The sequence below is a fragment of the Myotis lucifugus genome, unplaced genomic scaffold, assembly GCF_000147115.1.
Source record: "Myotis lucifugus unplaced genomic scaffold, Myoluc2.0 scaffold_38, whole genome shotgun sequence".
Classification (NCBI taxonomy): Eukaryota; Metazoa; Chordata; class Mammalia; order Chiroptera; family Vespertilionidae; genus Myotis; species Myotis lucifugus.
In genome coordinates, this window is record NW_005871086.1 from 4,296,268 (window position 1) to 4,319,493 (window position 23,226).

General features: G+C 37.4%; 1 protein-coding gene across 7 annotated transcripts in view; it reads right to left on the reverse strand.

The window, feature by feature from the left end:
* The window catches only part of AQR (aquarius intron-binding spliceosomal factor), an 87,577-nt gene that overhangs the window by 37,081 nt on the left and 27,270 nt on the right, over positions 1–23,226 (reverse strand). For 6 of the 7 annotated variants that reach the window (XR_002828932.1, XM_023752894.1, XM_023752895.1 and 3 more), the window contains 8 exons: positions 21,258–21,361; positions 19,416–19,518; positions 16,366–16,486; positions 12,879–13,020; positions 9,266–9,444; positions 5,236–5,403; positions 3,915–4,084; positions 334–575 (listed from right to left, as the gene is read on the reverse strand). Coding sequence is in view for 6 of the 7 variants with exons in the window: in XM_023752894.1 (XP_023608662.1) it covers positions 334–575; positions 3,915–4,084; positions 5,236–5,403; positions 9,266–9,444; positions 12,879–13,020; positions 16,366–16,486; positions 19,416–19,518; positions 21,258–21,361 (1,229 nt within the window). In the remaining variant the exon portion in view is untranslated. The remainder of the gene's footprint in view (positions 1–333; positions 576–3,914; positions 4,085–5,235; positions 5,404–9,265; positions 9,445–12,878; positions 13,021–16,365; positions 16,487–19,415; positions 19,519–21,257; positions 21,362–23,226) is intronic. The other variant, XM_023752898.1, reaches the window with a different exon arrangement.

Below are 23,226 nucleotides of genomic sequence, written 5' to 3' on the forward strand. Positions count from 1 at the left end.
ATTTTGTGCACCGGGCTTCTAGTACATAATATGCACACATATTTCTTCAGTGCAATGCTATAAATATATTTATGTAGTACTCTTCAGACAAGCATTTACTGATCCCTTATAAGACACAAAGCTACTCTGACTGTGGTCTCAAAATAACTACTACACAAATAATTAGAACTAGTCAGTCAAATAAAATAAATTCACCCCAGTGAGTATATGATGAAGGTACAGATTGCCCAAACAAGATCCAGACTCAATGACCAAAACTTACTTTAGCTACAGTCCTAATGGCCCAACTAGACTGACCACAGAAAGTCTGAAGGAGGACAGTTCAGACTTTACCTGAAAGGGGGTATCTGTAGAGCTGGGTCATCCACAGTTACTTTAACATTATGACCAGGGAAGCTGGTTTTCAAATGCTCAATGGAGAGAAATGTGTCATTGAAATCCAGGGTGGCAATCTGATTGGGCATTTTTGAATAATGTGCACTGCTTGGATCCCCGTAACCTAAAATGATGTCATGCAGCCAGGCAGGTACCACACAGTCAGTGTTCATCAGGTTCCGAATAGTCTCCAGCACAGCCTGCCAGTAAAGAACAAAAAAAGACCGTATCAAGAAGACATCCCAAACATGTGCACTTGAGTGGAATGCAGAGCTGGCTGCACTAATCCAGAATTCCCGACTGTTTCAGGGCAAGAAGCTATTTTTTGCTGACAGGTGCTTGGCTAGACTGAATCAACAGCTATATTTTAAGCTGATGCCATACACCGAGTTAAACAAAAGACCAAACTTAGCAAGAACAGTTTATCCATTAGGAGTTAATTTAGACAGAATGTCATAAATGAATTAGACTTGACTTCTGTTGGGTAGGATGAAAATCCATCTGGGTCTACACAACAGCAAGAAAACAATATTAAACAAACCCTCAAAGAACATGCTTCCTCTAAGAAACTTCTGGAGTTTTCTCCCCTTTATAATCCTTAGTTCCTCAATGCTAAGAACACACACAACCAGAAGCACGTTAATGTATGCCTCAACCGTGAAACACATATTAAAATTGGCATTGTTTGAAATAAGAAATGAAAAATAAAGTGAGAGTGATCAACAAAATCAAATAAAATTTCAGGATGAAAGAATCAAGACTACAATAAAAGTTCATTACAGTAGTTAATATATATATTGTCAAAAGTAATTACTGAAAGCCAAGACAAATTCTCAGTCTTTCCAATAATTATTTCAAAAAAGTGATCTGTTCCTCATATGTAAATCAAAAGGCTAGGGTATTAATGTCAAAGACTAAAATAACTAAACCAGCCATTCTTAAATTATAAATGCTATGTTGTATAGCATATCCTGTTGGGTTGCCAACAGGATAACAAAATAACAGGCTAGTGCATATAAATCATGTTTTTACCACACTGCTTTGTTTTATTTTCTTGCACTTATCCTAATTGATATTCTGCTATTCATGTTCTTGGTTACGTATTTACCATTGGTCAGCACCACTAGAATATAATTCCATGAGAGCAAGGATGTAGAACAGTTTAAGGATGGGATGAATGGACAGATAAATGAGCATGTTCACTTGATGAATAAGATTGAGTAGTCTCTAAGGTAATTATGATTCTAGTAGAGAGATAAAATATGTCATTAACAACAATACAAAGCATCAGAATGTGGCAAAGAGTAAAAAATACTACAAAATATACCGGGAGCACAATTTGAGGTAGGTGAGAGATGGATGGAGGGGAGACCTTTGACATTAGAAAAGGTTTCAAGGAGGAAAAGTGGCATTTCAATTTAGCTCAAGTAAAGGATTTGTGAGAAAGCTTTGATTTATGTCATCATTAACATAGTCACAGAAATGTTTTGAAAAGCAGAGTGAAATGACCAGTGGGAGGGTATGAAGAACAGGTGACAGACTAAGAGGAGAACAGGGGTAGAGACAAAGGAGGCTGTTTTGTGCAACTATTCAGGCAAGAAGTATCCAGATTAGGACAGGCTGTACAAACAGGAAAAGAGAGAAGGAAATAAACGAGGGATGCTGCCCAGGTATAAAATGAAATACCAAAGAAACCAAAAGAGCATTTTCCCCAAACATAGGCAAGTTAATCATCCCTCCTTTCTCTTGGGTCAGAACCTGAATGCCTCTCTGAACTTCCAGGACACTTCTACCTGCACCCTCCTTACGACTTTTGGCACCTTCTAAGCTTTCATGGTAGCTATCTGTTTATATTTCTAACTTCACTTATTAGTAGCCTAAGCTCCCCAAAGGTATAAACAGTGCCTCAGTCATCTCTATTAGCTCTATGTAACTTAGCACAATACCAGACACAGTAGGCGTTTAAAAAAAAAAGATCAAAGGAATAAATATAAGAAACTTTTCATTTTAGTAAACTGACTGAAATCCAATCATTATTGAGAGAAACAAAACAGATACAGACAAAACAGAGACCTGCCCTCATAAACCTGCATTCTAATGTCAGAGAAATAACAATATAAAGTCATTCTAAGGTCAGTTAAATAGCATATAATTATCAGGTATAATAAAGGCAGTAGGGGAAAATAAACATAATTGGATAAAGAATGATGAGAAAGGGAGAGGTTACTTTAGATAAAGTTGCCAGAGAGGGTTTCTCTTAAGAGGTGACATTTAAACAGAGTTGCCCATATAAAGTCAGAGAACAAGCCATGCAAATGCCTGGGGATGACTGCCCAGGTACAGGAAACACTGTGCAAAGGCTTGGATTACTAGAGAACAGCAAAAAGGTCAGTGTGATTGGCATGGAGTGAATAAAGGAAAAGTGTTAGAAAAAGATGTAGGAGAGGAAGCCAGAAAACAGAGGGAAGGGGCCTCTCTGACTATGAGGACAACTTTCTACTGTGATAAAAAACCATGAAACAGTGTTGAACAGGGATACCAGGTATAACCAGCATTCAGCCGCTAGGTGGAGAGTGGTCTAAGCCTTAAACTTTAAGGAAACCTTTGGAGCGGCAGTGTCCATATGGTGGTCCGCGGACCACTGGTGGTCCGTGAGGTCCGAAAGGTTGGCAACCGCTGGTCTAAGGGGAAGAGCAGTCACAAATGGAAGCAGGGATATGAGAGATGAGGTGCCCTGGACATGGCATCGGTGGAGGGGGTAAGTCAATCTGACTGATTGATGAACTGCAGGTGGAGTGTGAGACCAAAGAAATGAAAGGTATTTCCATTATTTTGTCTTCAACAACAGGGTAAGATGGGGAATAAATTCCTTTGTAGGTGAGGCTTTCTTTTTTAATAATGAGTAAAAAAATAATCAAGTGATAATGTGTAAGAAGCACTGTGCTTGGTGGAGAAAGTAAAGGCACTTGTGCAAAAGCTGGTATCACCAAATGCAGAACCGCTTAATGTTTAAGTTTTATAATATAGTTTCAAAGAATAATTTTTAAAACCTTCCTTTACTAAAACTCCTCTACACACAAAGTTATTATGAAAATAAAACTCTCTAGACCCCAAATCTTTTTCCACTAACAAGTAAAGTATAAGTACATTATATCATAGAGTAATTCAAAGCCCTAAGATTCCATAGATGTTACTTTTGATTCATAAAAGAAGTCCCAGTAAACAAATAAACAAGCAGTTTTCTTCACCTCATACTGAGGCCCAAACTGAATGTGATATACAAAAAGCAAGGAAGGAGGCTGACCTTTAAAATAACACATGAATTAATTCATATTTTAAGTTTCTAAATTGATCAAAAGACAAAAGAGATTTAGCAAATAAATTTCCTTAAGTTTCTATATTTAATCTAAGAGAACCGTTTAGAATAAAAAAGCAGTGATGATAATCTTCTTAACAAATCATTTAAACCTACTATCTATTATTTGTCCTAAAGTTTTTCAGATTATGTAGCATTTTTGGTTTTAAAGCCCCCAAATTACCTTAAAGTTATTTTCTTTTGGTTTTCTCCTCATTATTATATTGAAAGTTTCATACACATCTTCTGCTCCATTTTGTATGGTATTGGTCATATCTTGTTGATACTGGTTTGGATCCAAAAACACTCTAAATGTCCTTGACTCTCCTCTAAGATTGGGTCTGGGTTCGGGTCCTAAACATTTTGAAAAAGTTTGTTAAATGAAATATATACTATTAAATATCTACTTTCCAAATATCAAAATAAGTTAGCAGTATTCCTTTTCTAGAAATGAGTAAACTGTCCAGACTTTACTCCAGCCATCTCCCCGAGTAGAATGCTTTCCACCCATCCATTTCAAATTTCAAAAAGCTGAAAATAGTTTCTCCTTTCTCAAACTTATTACTATTTCTTCCCAGAGTAGTCATGTAATGTTTATGAGGCAATGCCAGGAATTGCAATTATTTGAATATGACCTCAACTAAAATCAGAGCCTTGGAAGTCAAAGAACTTGACTTTTAACTGCCTTACATATAGTAAGTGCCTGGTGATCACTCTTTTCTTCCTTCCATATTCCATATATAATATCACTAGTATGAAAGGAAGTTTCATATTCTAATGGCTGAAAGCTCAGAGGCTTTTTCTTTCTATCTTAGACCTCCAACTCTGGTCCCATCATATGGCCTTATGTTTATTCCAACTACCCTCCATTCCCTTCTATTTTTCTTTTATTCTAGTGAGAGAAGCGACCTAAGTATCAGCACTTTAGCAATGGTGCAATCTTGAAATCACAGGTAATAAAAGCGAATTGAAGTTCTATGAGAAGTTTAATAACCAAATTATAAAATAAGCACCGGGCATGGACGCAGTTATAATTTAATAGTTAGTATTACCAAAAAAGTCAGAACAATGTAAGAATTTCAAAAAAACAATCAGTGATAAGAACTCAAAGAGCTGACTAGCCTTGTAAGGCAACATTTCTAAATGGGGTAATGCTGGCATCCCAGGCAGGACAGTTCCTTCTACATGATAGTTCTGTTTACATGCTTAGCATCCCTGGTCCCCAACCAGAAAATACCAATAACTCACCAACCCCTACTCCTACACTAGTCATCTGACAACATAAATACTACCACACATTTCAAATTGCAGGGTAGTGCTATTCCCAATTAAGAACCACTCCTATAATGAATCAAATCAGTAAAACTTAAGAAGAAATTAGACAAATATATTATTGAACAACTAACTATAAGAGGTTTTATAAAAAGCAAGATTGTAAATTAAAAAAAGGCAAAGGAATCTATCATTATGTACACACACTCTTTCAAAAGCATAGATCACCATACCGTCTTCAATGACACGTCCTTTATCATCCAGCATGCCCTGGATTTCACAGCCTCGGACATAAACCAGGCCAACCTGCTCAATAAAAGGTCTCCTCCGGTCAAACTTGGTACCATACGGTTTCGTGGGACGCACAGTAATTAAAAAGCATACATCATGCTTACGAAGGCCTGGTAAAACATTAAGATATTTTCACTTATCAGAATGTCATTGTTTTTAGTCTTTTGTTAGCAATTTCTTAAGCTCTTATCTTTAGAATAGAAATATAAAAATACATTTAAAATATGAGAGGTGGTCAAAAATTATATTTGTACTGTAATACAATTATGGGCTTTCCTATAACCTCTAATACTCAATGTTTGATAGTAGTAATTAAATGAAAGTTCCCATATATTAAAATCTGAACCTTTGTACCATGAAGATATTACTAAATAAGCCCTCCACGTCTGGCTACAGCTCCAAAACTGGATGTTTACCTTCATTCTTACTCTTAACATTCTTAATAAGTAACCAGAAATATGGTTAGCATATAATCCATCTCTATCATATTTAACAGGTTCATAACATCAGTCATTCCAACCACAGTCTAAGTGTATTTCGCCAAAAAGGGTCAACTCAAAAATAATTCATCAAGGCACAATAGCATTGTTTACAGACACCATCTTGAAAAGATAGCTGAGTATATATAGTTTCAATTGGCAAATACGGAAGATTTGTGTAAGTGAATGTCAAGAAATAGGAGACTTGTGCCAAAGTCCATGGCTTTTCAGTTATCTGATCAAATTATAATTCAATTGGTTTCCCTACTCTATTAAAACTAGGCAATGGAAGACAAGGGACATAAAATTAGATCACACAGCACATAATATCATTCCACTTAATCTTTACTTCTTTTCTGATTTGATTTTGTTAGCCAGTATATGACATAAATGCAAATTTAAGCAGTCTGTTTGCTCATAACCTTGGTAACAAGATACACAATTAAATCAAACCAGCAATGTGTATGTCTAACAGTGCTGGGACCATTCTGGTTTGTTTCAATATAGAGTGGGATTCAAGTGTGTTAGAAATAATAACTCTTAATTCATAATAATGACTTTATTTCTCAACAAATTCTCTGCAAATTAGCAGGAGAAGCAATGAGAACTAAAGGATCTGTTCTGTGATTTGTGACTTCTGATCTGCACGACTCATTAAAAGGTCCAAGTCTTTGAGACAAAGAAGTGGCCCTGAGAGGTAATTTTCTCTCTACCAATGTCGCTTTTTGGTATCAAAGAAGGATGAGTGCCCATTCCCTCCTAAGGCAGATAATTTTACTGTGGGACATTACAGATCTACATCAAAAATACCTGTATTACAATGAGCTCAACTACCTCTCTCCTTTCAACCATCTGCATTCATTCCATCTGAGAACGTGCCTTTTGAGCAGAATCCGGCATTTCAATTTCCTTAATTTTGTTTCCTTAATTTTAAATGAGGGATGGAGAAGGGCCTGAAATTCACACATTCTTACAGGAACAAGAAGAATGTTTTATAGTATTTACCTTAAATTCTTCAAAACTATTCTGTTTTCACAGGGATAATATTCATTACTAGAACCTCTAATTTTTTGCCTCAATTTTCTACTAGGTTACTCTTTGTGATCAATACTGGGTGTGAATTTTGGCGCTGGCCTCCCAGAAAACACTTTTCTCCCCACCATTCTTTAAAATATGAGTTGCTCCCCTCATAATACCCTATTGTCTTCTATCCTACCCATCAAAATTCACCCATTCTATTTCTTATTCTACCAGAGGCCTATGTTTAAAAGAAAAGAAGAGCTCTCCTTCACCCCCTCAAAAAATGACTGATGTCCTGATAGCAGTCTGCAAAGTAATGGAGGAAAGGGGATTGGATAAAACATTATTTTTTCCCCTTAATACCACAATGCAGACTTGTCATCTGTCATCTCTAAGTTTCTGTAAAGGATCTTTGTTTTTAAGTTTATTTCCAATATTACATTGAGGGGGTAGCCAATAAGTTATGGCAGTTTATTACCCATCATAAAACAGTGCTTATTTTAATACCTCCTTAACTCCAAAGGGCAATAAACAGAAGGCCTTCTCCAACAACTTAACGTCTTCCTCAATATTTAGAAATGATAAAGGTACACATTATTCTAGATGTGTAAGGCATCAGATTAGAACTCTTTGGAAGGAAACTGAAGTTGCAAAATCTGTCACAAATGATACCCACTACAGTGGCCATTTGTCAAACAGTTGGCCAGCTTCTTTGCTGGATTCCTTCAGAATTAATGTGATAAATATATCATACAGTCCCTGTGGTTATAAACAGCTATGTCGACAGCAACGGTTTTTGAAAAGTAAACCATTAAGGGACTATCCCTTTCCTTCTGGCATGCCAAGAAGGTGAAAGGAGATAAAATGTACCAGCTACTATGTCTCACAACAAGGCAGCAAGAGCTCTCACAGACAGCTGGGAGAAAAAGATAAGTGCCAATTAAAACTCAGCTCATGCGACATTTCAGGCACAGATGTTAGCACTGTTTTAACCCTATCTTACGTAGTAACTCTCAACATACTTATCCCTAAATAAAATTAACTGTGGAACTCCCATCCCTCAAATCTTGCCTGGCAAAAAATAAAAAAATCTCTGAATTCTTATTTATTTACTGTTGGGTACATAGAATTTCACTGACTAATTATCTGACTTCTCCCTTTTGATGAAAATAAACTATTATTATTTCTTTCTGAATTGTTTTGTAGATCCCCCTAAAATTCCTTTTGAGTTTGTCTAGTTTTGATTTTGTATCTTTATTTTCCATAAATGGTATGCATCCCTATTCTCTTCACTTTTTATCTTTTAAAAATATCTATTTTCTTGCTCTGCCTGTGTTCCCCCTTTCTTTAGTGAACATTAATATTTTTACTTTTATGTTGATCTTACAAATTCATAAACATTACCTTACTAAATTTAAGATTTAAAACACTTTCAGCTCTGCTAATTGAAATTTAAAAAACACTTTGATATGAATACTATTTTATGCTTTTATTAAAGTATTAAGGTATTTAATCATTCTTATATGATTCTTGGTATTTTTTACTAATGATAATTACAAAGACAACTGCCATTCTTTAAATCAAATTTTAAGGATTAAACTTCATGAGTTTAGAAGGGTAACATGTAATAAAAGTGCTTTGCTAATTCTCTAAGTGAAAGTCTATAATAATAAAAGCATAATATGCAAATCGACCTAACGGCTGAACAGCAGAACAACCGTCTGGACAACCACACTATGACATCCACTGGCGCCAGGCCAGCCAAGGAGGGTGTGATGCAATTGGTCGGGGGCTCAGCCATCGCCCCATGATTGCCCTACAGAGGGAGACCCAGGTTACTGGCCAGCAGGGCAATCGATCAATCAGGGGGCTCCACAATCGTCCCAAAGAGGAGGCCCAGGCCACCGACCAGTGGGCTGTGGCAGGTGGGTGGGGCCTCCATCTGCGGGACGGAATCAATTGCACGATCGTCCCAAAGAGGGAGGTCCAGGCCACTGACCAGCGGGCTACGGTGGGTGGGCCGGGCCTCCCTCTGCAAGGCACAATCGATTGCATGATCACCCTGTAAGGGAGACCCAGGCCATTGGCCGGCGGGGCAATTGATCAACCGGGGGACTCCACAATCGTCCCAATGAGGGAGGCCCAGGCCACTGACCAGTGGGCTGTGGCAGGTGGGCAGGGCCTCCCTCTGTGGGGTGTGATCAATTGCCCCAAAGAGAGGCCCAGGCTACCCTGCGGTGGCGCTGTGGTGGGTGGGTGGGGCCTCCCTCTGCGGGGGTGATCCATTGTGGAGCCCCAGCCAGGTGGGCAGGGCCTACCTCTTTGGGGCGATTGATCACAGGGCTCCCGGACTGTGAGAGGGCGCAGGTCGGGCTGAGGGACACCCCTGCAGTGCACCAATTTCATGCAATGGGCCTCTAGGATAATAAACTAAAAAGGTAAAAGGTAACCACTTTTTGAAATGCAAGATTACCTTCCCATTCATCTTTGATGTGATCTCTGACATTGAGATTGATGGTGACATCTGCACGAACTCGGGTTGGCCAGTTTTCACCTATGTTGGGTTTGGCAACCTCAACCACAGTGAAAGCCACAATGGGTTGAGCCATTCGCGCCCAGCCACCAAATACTACACCGCCATATTCAGACTGCCTGAAAAGCAAAGAAGTGCATGATTACTCAAACAAAATATAACTTCTGGACAAAACCAGTAAGAATACATGTTTAGCTAGTGTTTAAGCCCTAACATAAGTAACTCTTATTTCTACACTTAAAAAAAAATAAGTCTCAATATATTGGGAGAATACAAGGTAGGATGAAAGAGGCAAACATGGTCCAGAATATAGAGGAACATCCCCACACCCTCCCAGATAAGAAGGTAACTTTATGTACATAATAGTTGAACTATTTTGTCAAAGAATGAGACAGTCCAGCACATTTAGTTTTATTTTATATTCTTATCCTTTTTTCTTCTTCATAAAATAGTCTCAACTATTTAATTTTACCTTATGTACCCTAAGCATTTCTATAAGCTGTTTCAAAAACATTATAGAACAAGCTAGGATTTAAAAAATTAAAAACAAGCAAAAAATAATATCTATGCAAATGACTTCTTTAGGGTATAATAGTTAAATCATTTAAAAGATGCTACCATGGACTGGGGGGACAAATAATCAAGCTAGTTGTAATAACTAGAGCCACTAACATCCAAACACTCATTCTTTCTTCTTATATTAGTCTAAGTAGTGCTTTAATTTTTACATTAAATAGTATATTTGGGAAATCTGTAATATAAAAACTGCAGCAATACTCCAAAATTTAAAAGTACTGCCAAAAAAGCCATGATTACAAAGAAACTACATCCTAAGTAAAGGCTTTGTATCATAACAAAAATTGTAAAACTTCATGACATCAAAGAGTAAAACTAATTAAAAATAAAAATTTTCCAATCCAATGACTTGGTTCATACTGGGACAAAAAGGCACTAAACCTTTTGCCTAAACCCTTTGTAATAACTTTCTATCACTGTCCCCATTTTTTCAACTTTACTATAGTACAGTTTAGTAGCATTAAATTCATTCACTGTAAATGTACAATTCAGTAATTTTATTAATTTACTAGAGGCCCCAGTGCACGAAACTTGTGCACAGGGGAGAGAGGCCACGGGGGGTCCTTCAGCCCAGCCTGCATCCTCTCGCAATCCAGGAACCCTTGGGGGATGTCTGAGTGCCGGTTTAGGCCAGATCCCAATTGGGCCTAAACTGGCAGTCGGACATCCCTCTCGCAATCTGGGACCACTGGCTCCTAATCGCTTCTGCCTGCCTACCTGATTGCCCCTAACCACTCGCCTGCCTGTCTGATCGTCCCTAACAATTCTGCATGCCTGATTGCCCCTAATCACTCTGCCTGCCTGATCGCCCCTAACTGCTCATATGCCTGCCTGATCGCCCCTAACTGCCTCTGCCTCAGCCCCCACGGCTTCGTCCGGAAGGCTGTTTGGCTGCCAGGTCTAATTAGCATACTATGCTTTTATTATTATAGATAGAGCTGTTCATCCATTCCCCCAAATCCAATTTTAGAACATTTCCATCATATTAAAAAATATTCCTCTCGTCCAGTTGCAGTCAATTCTTATTCCCACCTCTAAGCAAGCACTCATTAATTTTCCCTAATTCCTCCCCCCTTATAAAATCTACCTGCAACACGAAGCATTAAAAAGTGCAGGTTTCGGCCTCTCATAAACACATCCTCTCTTATCCTGAGCGGTCGTTTCATCAGTCTAAAAACATGATCACTAGAATCATGTGATGAGGAAAAGTGCTGTGGCTACTTTTCTACCTTCAGGATACACGGAACATGCTCCTTTTTAGATCTCACTGCTTTTAAGTTTTCAATCATGGGCAATTAGGAATGAAAATTTAGAAAAATTTATTATCACAAGATAATTCTAAAAAGTGACATTTTCTTTTCCCTAGCAGAAAATGTAACTTTTAAAAAAGTTCCTTTATTAATAAACAAGAATTATAAGTGTTATTGCTTTATTTGGCATTTAAATAAAATATGAGGGAGCTGTATTTGATAAACTGCTAGTTATTAAGTCCCTACTTGGCAAAATGGCCAAAATTAGGTCCAGAATCTGAGCATGTAAATGCAAGGTAACCATAAATTCTAAGGAAGCTTTCTGATCAAGCACTCCCGGGGTTCAAACAATGGGCAGCAATTTCAGCAAAGCTGTGGGCAGGGATCATCAGCCAGTGGGTATACAAACTTCACAGTACTAGCCTGCCTCCTGACTCAACTGATTATTAAGACAAAAATACTTTATGTTGTGTTTTATAGTCTCACCCAGAATAACTATTCACATAATAACTAATAAAAAATAGAATTGTGTATGAAATAAAATATGAAGGGGAAAAAATAGATCATAATCACAGTGTCCATGCAGTTCTCTGTAATTAGTAAGGGGAGAAGTCTAGAAGATACCTGAAATCAGTTCACACTCAAAATATGTTAAGCTTTTCATATAGAACACAGTATAAGTGTATAAGTATGCGTGGTGTAACTATAAGGTAACAAAAATTCATTTTAGAGAGTTATTTTACTTGTTTATAGTCACTTGTGATATGTAATTCATCTCCATCAATGTTATACTCAGAATGGAATAGCGACCGAGGGCATTTACCTGAAGTCAGTCAAGTCTAAAAGGAAAACGAACCTTCGCAGGGATACAGCAGAGCCGCCTGGAAGCGGAATGAAAGTCTCTTCTTATCTGAAGGACCGAGCTGGCAGGTGGGAGGCTGAGCTCAAGCAAGAGAGTTTCTCAAACAACAAGACCGACTCACTGGCCCTAAGAGTAAACGCTGATGACTTAGTCTCTTCCAGGCAATCAATGGATGGAGGCCCAGGGAAGACTTCCCAACGTTCCACTCTGTGTGACGCTCGGCCACGCCCTCACCTCCTGCCAGGTTCCCTCAACAGGCTGACTGACACTAGTGGTGACAGGACTAAACTATCCTGCCCTTGCACAGGCCTGCTGCCAGCCCATACTCTTTCCTCTTTTACTAGTGCCCCACCTACTCCTCTCGACATTTCTCTTTCCCTGCCGCCACCACCCCAAGGATAATGACTGCTCTTCCCTTATCCCCAGTCCCATCCCAAATACCCAGGTTTTATATTTTAGCACTTTTGATATACATTCACATTAAAGTATTTCTCAAAGAGTATCTCCTGCCCTAACCAGTTTGGCTCAATGGATAAAGCGCCGGCCTGTGGACTGAAGGGTCCCAGGTTCGATTCTGGTCAAGGGCATGTACCTTGGTTGTGGGCACATCCCCAGTAGGGGGTGTGCAGGAGGCAGCTGATCGATGTTTCTCTCTCATTGATGTTTCTAACTCTCTATCCCTCTCCCTTCCTCTCTGTAAAAAATCAATAAAAATATATTTAAAAAAAAAAAAAAGAGTATCTCCTGTTTTGGAGGGCACCGTTGTGCCAGGTATATTATTTCTAAACACATTCTGAGCTTTCTGACAGAAGTATGTCAGTCACTGTTTGCATCACTGCATTGCAAGTGGAACCAATTTACTTACCAAGGCTTCATTCTGCTGACACTGTCCTCAATGTCCTGCCTAATTTCATAAGTTGATTCTAAGCGGAAGAGATTAAAGTTCCTTAGGAGGTAATCATGAAGAGTCAAAAACTGCAAATTTAGCTTGGGAAGAGCAAGACAACCTGAAAAGGAAAATAACAACCATAGTTGAATTTTTTTTTTAATCAGACATCTGCTCTCTCTATAAAAAAGGCATAACAAATTTGGTAAGAATCTAATTTAATATCTAAAATATAGCATATTTAATAAGGTCTTATTTCTACTACCACACATAAGTGAAACCAAGTTAATAAATGCTATATATTAAGAAGTGAAAATAAAAGATGAATTTCAACCCTAGCTGGTTTGGGTCAGTGGATAGAGCAGTGATGGCGAACCTATGACACGCGTGTCAGAGGTGACACGCGAACTCATTTTTTTGGTTGATTTTTCTTTGTTAAATGGCATTTAAATATATAAAATAAATATCAAAAATATAAATCTCTGTTTTACTATGGTTGCAAATATCAAAAAATTTCTATATGTGACATGGCACCAGAGTTAAGTTAGGGTTTTTCAAAATGCTGACACGCCAAGCTCAAAAGGTTTGCCATCACTGGGATAGAGCGTCAGCCTGTGGTCTGAAGGGTCCCAGATTCGATTCCAGTCAAGGGCACATGCCTGGGTTGTAGGCTCGATCCCTAGTAAAGGACGTGCAGGAGGCAGCTGATCAATGATTCTCTCTCATCATTGATGTTTCTATTTCCCTCTCTAAAATCAATAAACATATATTTAAAAAAAGATGAATTTCATTGATATATGTAATCTGCACATCAATGATTCATATCCGAATAGCGCTTCTAACAAGTATCAGAAGATGCTTGAATACAGTCTCGAGTAGTTTAAAAATTCTCCCTTTACCACCTAATTTACACTTGGCAAATCTTGAAATAATGCTACCATAAAATGAATCCCAAACAAAATTACCAAAAAAACTGAATGAGTATATCACATTGTATAAATCTATCTCCAATGACCACCACTGTGCTCTTCTGAACCTTTGCCTTCTTGCTATACTTTAAGGGTAAGGCCTTGATTATACGTTATTCCCCAAGGTACTTCCCTTCTCTGACTGTATTAATAAACAATATTCTTTCCATTAGCCTCACTTAACAGTACTTCCCATGGATAATAAATGACCAAGCACTCAGCAACAATATCAAAAGTTTTTTTTAAGGAAAGAACCTAAAACATATTTTACTGGCAAATCATATTTTCATCATCCCTATGTATCCTTACCAAAGCAATAACGCACTTAAAAGCAAGAAACATTGATGTAGAAAAATTTCATATTGTTTATGTTAGTAAACTCTGACTTAAAATGTAATTCAATTGCTTTCAGGTCAGAGGCAGAGAGAAAGCATCTCCTTCAACAACATACTTTTATTAAAAAGAAAAGACAATTAAAATGTCACCATTTTACAATGACCACCAAATTAACAAATCTAGCTATTAAGCAGCAATGGCTACTAATATGACAAAAAGACAATCAGACATTATGTGCCTCCCGATGAAAATAAAAACACTAACACCAAGAATCTTGCCAAAGAGAGAGAACCTCAGGCTGATTGAGCCTCTGCATCTAGTTGCCAATTTGCAAGAAAAATAAAAAGCAGGGGACATGCTCATAGTCACTTAGAAGAATCCAGACTATAGGGAACTATACAGGTTTCCATATGCAGATTCCTCAATAGAAAGAAAAGGAAGGAATATAGGGGATACCTGTAAAGTAAAAGACATTTTTCTAAATGTGCAGGACTGACTTTAGTGTCTAGGGATGCACAACTGGGTGATAAAACTATTTTAAAAATGCAAGATAATGATGGCTATAAAAGCCAAGAAATAAATGGTTACATTCAAGTTGAGGAAGCTGTGACTAGAAAGGAAGGGTTCTGGAATAACTGACGAGGTAGCTATAAGGGTTTCATGATGCTTCCCTTATGATAATTAGTAATGTTCTATATTTAGTGTTTATTTTATAATAAGAAGGCTTTAAAACGGTAAAGTTTTACAAAGATTTTTTTTACAATTCTCACACTGTATTTTTTATTTCTGCCCCAATTTTATACTTATTTTCTCTCCTTAGAAGGTTGGAGCAGCTCGCTGATTGTGCAGTCAGAGCTTGGGTCTTGCCTAGTTCACAGCACCAGGTATTGGGCTCCACAGCACAGCCCCATCCATGGTCAGTGAATAACAGCAAGACGTAGCCACGTCTCTGAAAACAGCTGTATTGAAGTCCAACCATTTGGCAACTAATCTCAGTCTATGAAATGTATAAAAACTTAAATTCTGAAAAGTATTCCTTTCTATTTAAATTCATTAACCATGGGAATGGAAGAAAAGTAATACTTTACTAATCAAAATATGTCTTAAACTCAGACTAGCATCATTGACTAGTACCAAAAGCTAGCTATAAGACTGCTTACATTTTTAAGGACACATAAACTTTTTATTAAAAAGACAAAATATTCTTAAGTGTTATTTGCCCTTTAGGACCGACTAGTCAATGAGTTAGATGTCATACATATATGGTCACTAATGCTTTTAGTATGAACAAATAAGAAAAATGAGGAAATAATGCATTAATCACTGTCAGACATTAAGAGATATAAAGATTGCCTATTCTGAAATCTAGCAGTTTTAGCACACTGGGCTTACCTGAGTCATATCTCAGGATATGACTCTGAAATAAGTTTTTCTTTTAAATAAATGTACCAATAGCTACACTGGCCATGTCTTTAAAATAGCCACATTACTTCTAATTCTGTTGTTCAGAAGATTTCCTCAAATTTTTGAAATATGCTTTCAAAATGTGTGAGAATGCACTTTGGCATATACTCAATTGTGGTGAATCCTCATCCTTAGATGAGCAAAAGCATTTAGAAACGATCTGTTAAAATAGATAAGTGAACAAACCAGGTGGTACCATTTTGAATCAAAACTAAGGTTAATTATTAACAAAGGACAATGTGTTTTTATGGTGGTCATTACCTGGCTCTCTAAGGAATTCAAAAGAGCCTCTAAAAAAGCACTACCAAATATTTGGTGACATAATGAAAAGCTATACCTCCTGTATTCTTGATTCTCCTTACAACACAATTTTATTGCTTTATGGTCATATTTCACAGGATCACACACACACACACACACACACACACACACACACATATACACACACACACACACAGGATCTCACACACACACACACACACACATTTATACACACACACACACACACGAATATGGTTAAAATTTAAATCCTTAAAGCAAAGTATTCAAAATACTAAATAGTTTCTAGTTTCTAAAGTTGACCTTGAGGGTACCATAAAATTATCCTAATGTAATAGTACGTAGGGGTATTTTCATGTACATATGAATTCTAAACTAAGTTTCATGCTACATCTGGATTCTGTAATTCTTTATCATACCTTCCCCTGAATAGTACTCAGTTGGGACAATATTTTCATCCCATATGATTTTCTCAGTTGGATACAAAGGCATCTGGTTCAACTGCTGAATCTGAGAAATTCGACGTTCATGACGAGATACCTAAAAGAACAGGTTCAGGCAGAAAGTTAGAAGCATCTTTTTTTAATCAAAATAATTTATGGAAAAATTCACCCAAAGCATGGAGTGAGAAGTCTCATGTCTTGCAGTTACTGGAGCACTTAACAAGATATTTCATTCCCCTTTTCAATCACCTCCTCCCCTAAGAAGTCAAAGATGCAGGAAGTACCAATCGTGATGGTCTTTGGAATCAGACAGATGTGAGTTCAACTCCCAGTACCTCTACTTATGAGCTATGTAAAAGCCAGGCAAGGTACCTCAACCTCCCTGATCTTAGTTTCCTTTTCATTGAAAAAGATAAAATGTCAGTCACCTCTCAGGTTTCTTATGAAAATGAATGGACTACTATAAAATAGTTTCAAAGTGCCTGCCACATGCCAAGACTTTAAAAACCATAGCACTCAGCACTGGTTTATGTAAGAAAAAAAATGGAAGCCCCAAATCCTAGGCCAGTGGTTGGCAAACTGCGGCTCGCGAGCCACATGCGGCTCTTTGGCCCCTTGAGGGTGGCTCTTCCACAAAATACCGACTTCTGAGCATGGGCCACGAAGTTTCAATCGCACTGTACATGCACGCCCGCACGTGGTATTTTGTGGAAGAGCCACACTCAAGGGGCCAAAGAGCCGCAGTTTGCCCACCACTGAAATAGACGAAACAAGTATACAAGACAGTGTGGATGGGAGAGTTGGAAGGGGTCGACCTCAGCGAACGTACCTCAATCAGATTGAGGACGTTTTTAGCAAAGGCCAGCTTAGGAGTACCCTAATTAAGTTAATAACAATGTACCTACCTATATAGTTTAAGTTTAAAAAATTTGGCTCTCAAAAGAAATTTCAATCTTTGTACTCCTGATATTTGGCTCTGTTGACCAATGTGTTTGCCGACTACTGCCCTAGGCAATAGTTTTCATTCTTATACTGACTTGCTAAACAATCTGGGAAAGTTTAGTAATAAGCTGGTCTCAGTCTAATTTATAACATGAGAGAGGTGGACTTAATGAACTCTATGTACCCTTCCATTGTGATTTATCTCAAATACTGAATTAAGTTTGTTGCCTAATTAACATATGCTAAGATGATATGTTTGAAAATGTGTCACATTCTCTTCAGTAGAAATAGTATTATTTTAGGAAAGATGACAGTGTGATATCATCCAAATAATATGCATATTTCAACTTTTTAATCATAATTTGGATATACTAGTAAGAAGAATCCAAAGCCTAAGAAAATCCTTCAGTAGAAGGATAAATGAAAGATAATGCTAGAGCACTATAAATTTTAAAAATTGTTTTCTTTTGGAATAACTATTTAAATTTTAAGGGTGAAATCTTAGCTATAAAACCCTAAAAGGCATAGAATCAACTCTACTCAGAACTATTTTCCAATACAAAGATTCCTGGAAAAATCCTCGTTTCCAAACCTGACTTACAGGAGAAGATTTTAAATTGTCAGGAAACACAACAAGGAATTTTTAGAAAGCACTTGTAGTCAGAGACAATGAAAAGCGATTTATAAAAAAGAAAGCAAAGATGGTGACCCAGGACACACATTTCATGCAAGTAATATATCAATAAAAAGTGTTTTTGATGGGTATAAAAAAATCATATAATGAAATTTTTTTAAATTCTAAAAAAGAGTATTTCCCATACATGAATTTAAGTTAAAACCCTTCCCAAGGATTTCTCTCCAAATGGCACTTACACACCTGTCACCAGGCTTAAAAACACCTGCTACAAAGTTTCCTGTTACTACCCCAAAAACTAGCATATATCATCTTTCCTTCTACAGTAAGGGACTATATTTTGTATCCTACATTAAAAGTATTAGCTTGGAATATAAGTCACAAAACCATGTGCTCATTATGGTTCCATGTGTGTAAAAATGTATATATACATCACAGTGCATGTTTGTATAAGTATAAAAATAAAATCTAAAACAAATGAAAAAAAACCCACAACCTCAACCTTTTGGCAGTTAGGAAACAAAAAAATTAAGACAAGCTATTATTTTTTTCTCCCCGTGAGACTGGCAAAAATTGGGATGACTTGTAATACTCAATATTGATAAGAGCCTAAAGAGACATACTTTAACACACTGTTGGTGGGAACATATAACTTTTGGAGGATAATATGGCTGCATCTTTTATCTTTTAAATAAGTAGCACGATTCAGTCAAATAACTTCACTTCTTGGTACCTCTCCTAAATGTCCATATATGGGCACAAAGAGGCATGTATCAGGATTGCATCATTATTTGTAATAGTAAACATTGCCAACAGCTTAAATTTTCATAGTGGGAGTATGGTTACATACTCATCCATTTTATGAAATATTTTACTGAAATTAAAAATAAGGTCTGTCCCTTCCCCTCAATTTTTCTATGAACCTAAAACTGCATGAACAAATAAAAGTTTATTTAAAAAAGGATTAGTTTAAGAGTTAAAGCCCTCACTTGCCAAAATGATTAAGAAATCCTAGAATTCTTAAACCACTAAGTTAGTGATAACTTTATTTCTAAACATTCCTGAATTTTCTAGTGATAAAGGTAGGACTTCATATTCAAGGTCCTACATCTGGTATATTAAATAAGAGTGTGTAACTGTGACCCCTTACAGGCAGGAATGGTGTCAGCTACCTATGGATCCCCAGTGCATGACTCCCGTGCCTGATATAGGAGTTGCTCATACATGTTTGCATGGAACAAATCCATTCCATAAAGCAGTTTTAAGAGGTAAAAAAACTTGAAAAAATGCAAGAGATGAGAAAAGAAATCAGATAAAACCAAATGATAATATAATTATGTATGTAATCTTTAGTCCGGAAAAAATATGTACCAATCTACATTTTTAAGAGTCCTTCAAACAGGTAGGAAAAACCACGTGCAAAGTTTGAAGAATATTAACATGTATTTACCAGCAATTCTAGAAGAAATTCTTTATCAAAAGTTGTGTCTTCAGTTTTAGGAAGAGTTGGTAACAAGCAGAGGTATGATGCCACCTGGTGGAGTGTATTTGAACTGCAGAATAGAGAAGATTCAAATCAGAATATTTTAACTTACTTCACTTCTGAAATATGTAATTTTATAGATTGTTTAAAAAGTTTTACTTAGAAAATATAGTCCTATAACATGAGTAGCAAATATAAAATATCAGCAATGAAAGCCCCTAATACAGAGTTCTCAAAGTGTTTTCTGAAAACCTGTTGTGGTCCCTGAGAAGGTCCTCTCAGGAAGTCTGCAATGACTACACTTTTTTATATTCATACTAAACTAAAACAATATTTTTTCACCGTCTTTACATATACAGTGACAGTGCAAAGCAATGGCGGTCAAAGCTGCTGGCACAGATCAAGGCAGTGGCACCAACTGGTACTATAAGTAGTGATAGCATTCTTCATGCCACATGCAGTTTTAACAAAACCACAAAACCCCAGTTTTAAGAATGTCCCTGATGAAGCAGTGATAAACTTGGACCCCTGAGTATCTGTTTTTTTAAAAATTCTGTGATAGAATGGGAGGTCCACATTTTGTATACGATGCTTATTTGAAAGAACTGACAAATGATGGCTATTCAGATTTGAATAATGGCAAAAATAAAAAATTTGAACCGTCCGGACAACCTGGATGAAGCCGGGGCTGCGAGGGCCGAGCCCCTTGCACGAATTTCATGCATTGGGCCTCTAGTATATACATACATACATACACACACCTTTGTCCTTAATCAACTTCTTCAACTCTACCAGAAACATGGCAGCAGCTTCATCGGCAAATGCAGCCTCTCCAGGAATTTTTATATCAGTCCAAGCCTATTCCTGAATCTGTCTGGCCATCCCTTCCTTGCAGTAAATGCCCTGGTGTCACTCATTTCAGGGGATCCCTGGCTGACGTCTTCATATAGGCTCAATGCTTTCTGGCACAGCAATTGGAAAACGTTTTCTGTTTGTGTCCCCTACCCACAAACTTAAGGCTTTTTCCATCTTAACTAAGCATTTATCATGCACTGTGGCCATAATTTTTAGTCTGTAGTGAGACAGCAAAACTAGCATGAATTTCTTTTTCCTTCTTTAGTTTCAAGATTCACAATTTCAAGGTTCAAAGACCTTAGCAACCTTAGCATACACTTTCTTTCTTATTAAACCAAGGAAGTAATTTACAGCTTCTCTTTGGCATATTCAAATTGTTGACATCACTACTCTTTTGCATTTTGGGGCATAAATTAAAATAACAATGAAATACAAGCACCTCAACACTATAAAAGTTAATCTGGCTATCAAGATGGCAACTAAGTGACTAATAGGTATACAGCAAGGATTGCTGGACAAAGGGATGATTCATGTTCCAGGCAGGACGAAGCAGGGCAGTATGCAATTTAAAACTGATGATTTGTTTATTTCTGAAATTTTCCATTGAGTGTTTCTGTTTTTATCCACAAAAAAGCAAAACAGTGGATAAGAGGGGAATAGTGTATGATGAACATTTTTGGTTTCTGTTGTATGTTGTTTATGACTGATGGGATACCAGGTTTATGTTCTATTCTAAGAAAAATTTAAAATCTAGGAAACTGTATGTTATGAAAAATATAAATTTTACAAAGAACAGAAAAGGATGGATAATTATATATAGGTTACTCAAAGATACCACATGCTAGAGAAGCACTAGCTAGTTCTGGTTGTCAATAAATTGGGCAGCAAGTAACATTACCTAAAGTACTATAAAAGAAAACATTAAAATTCTTTTTTCCTTTCATGTTACCTTACCTAAGAGGTCCAAATAACTTGACCAAGGATCCCCGAGTATCTACTTCTGCCACATTTGAGAGGGCAAAATCATAGAGTTCAGGGAAATGTGCAAAAGCAGCTCTCTAGAAAAGAAAAGCAAACAAAAAAATATCAATAATTAATGTCCACATATTAATACAATCTACAATTTATATACTCTATAGTAAAAACATTTAAAAATATATTTATGCACTTCTCTTTTAAAGCTTCTCATATGTGACCTCTGCCGTATTTAGCTAGAAGCAGACAATACACTGGGGGAAAACTAGAAAAGTTCTAGCAGAAATGCAAAAACAAAGAGTCAATGTTCAGTTTTTTATTTCTAAACTTGTCCTCTGAATATATAGGAAAGCCAGCTTCATTGACATGAGGGAAGAAAAACAAAACACTATTATCGAGAAATGGCTCTAACAAAACTAAAAGGAAGTTTTAATTTTTAAGGAAAATCCCCACTGAAGAGATAGCTTGAGGCCAAAAGTATAGTGAGCTTGTGCCCTGCTTTACATTAGAACCCCGGAAACAGAGGGCCTTGCAGGGTACCACCCCAACCAACATGGGGTAAGCTCGAAGAAAACAGAAATAGTGGCATTATGCTGATTTGATAGGAGAAAGAGATAACATCCCTAGTCTTCCTTAATGCAAATGTGGCACATAGAAGACCCAGAATTTTTCACGTACCCCCTAGTGGATCATGCAGAAGGTTGCCAAGGTTATGGATGAGCTTGCCATGAGATTAAAACAGGCAATGGCAAATGACCCTGCAATCCAAACCTAAAGAGTGAGCTAAGCTGGGAAATGAATGGGAGTCACTTCTCAGGAGAGTTCTAGCACCATCAAGAACAAAGCTGGGCCTCGTCAGCAGGGAGACAGCCAAGCTCCTTGAGAGCAATCATCATGCCCTGCCTGTGCCAGGAACACAGACCACAAGCCATACCAGCCAGGGTCACTTCAAGGGCAGAGGCACAAGGACAAAAACAATAACGCTCCGAGAAAAGCAGGAAAGGAAGTCTGAACGGAGACAGTGTGCCAAGCACTCCTCTTCCAAACAATGAGGCTATCCTAGTGTTTCCACGCACCCCAGTGCAGACTGGGAAAGAAGAGGGAGAGCAGAGACACCGTGAGAGACAGTGGAATTGATCATGAGAGACAGTTGAACTTAAGTTTGAGTCTTTATCCCAAAAATGAGTTTTTAGAACAGAAAGAAATGAATTTAAATTGACAAACAAAAGTTTCTTTTTGCCCTAACTGGTTTGGCTCAGTGGACAGAGCATCAGCCTGCGAACTGAAGGGTCCCAGGTTCGATTCCGGTCAAGGGCATGTACGTTGGTTGCGGGCACATCCCCAGTAGGGGGTGTGCAGGAGGCAGCTGATCGATGTTTCTCTCTCATTGATGTTTCTAACTCTCTCTCTCCCTTCCTCTCTGTAAAAAATCAAAATATATTTTTAAAAAATTTCTTTCTGCCACCAGAGAAAATGGAGCTCAAGAGCAAGAGAGCATTAGTAGAACACAAAGGTATTTTTTTTTTTTTTTTTACATCTGAGTTATACTGGTAAATTTCATTACCTGTGTTTATCTTTAAAATGTACAAAATGTTGCTTTGGCCAGTGTTGCTCAGTTGGTTAGAGCGTCATCCTGTACACCAAAAGGTGGTGGGGTTCATTCCCCGTCAGGGCACATACCCGGGTTGTGGGTTCAATTCCTGGTAGGGGCAACTGTGGGAGGCAACCAATGAATATCTCTCTCTCCCCCTCTATCCAATCAGTAAAAACATGTCCTTGTGTAAGGCTTAAAAATTAAAAATAAAAAAATTTAAAGTAAAAAAAATATATACAAAATGTTCATACTACTTTGTCATATGTTGAAATATCTCTTTTCATAAAATACAACTGATATTTAAATGCACTAAATTGGCCCAGTAACTATTATTTCTGAGTATCAGGATGAGGC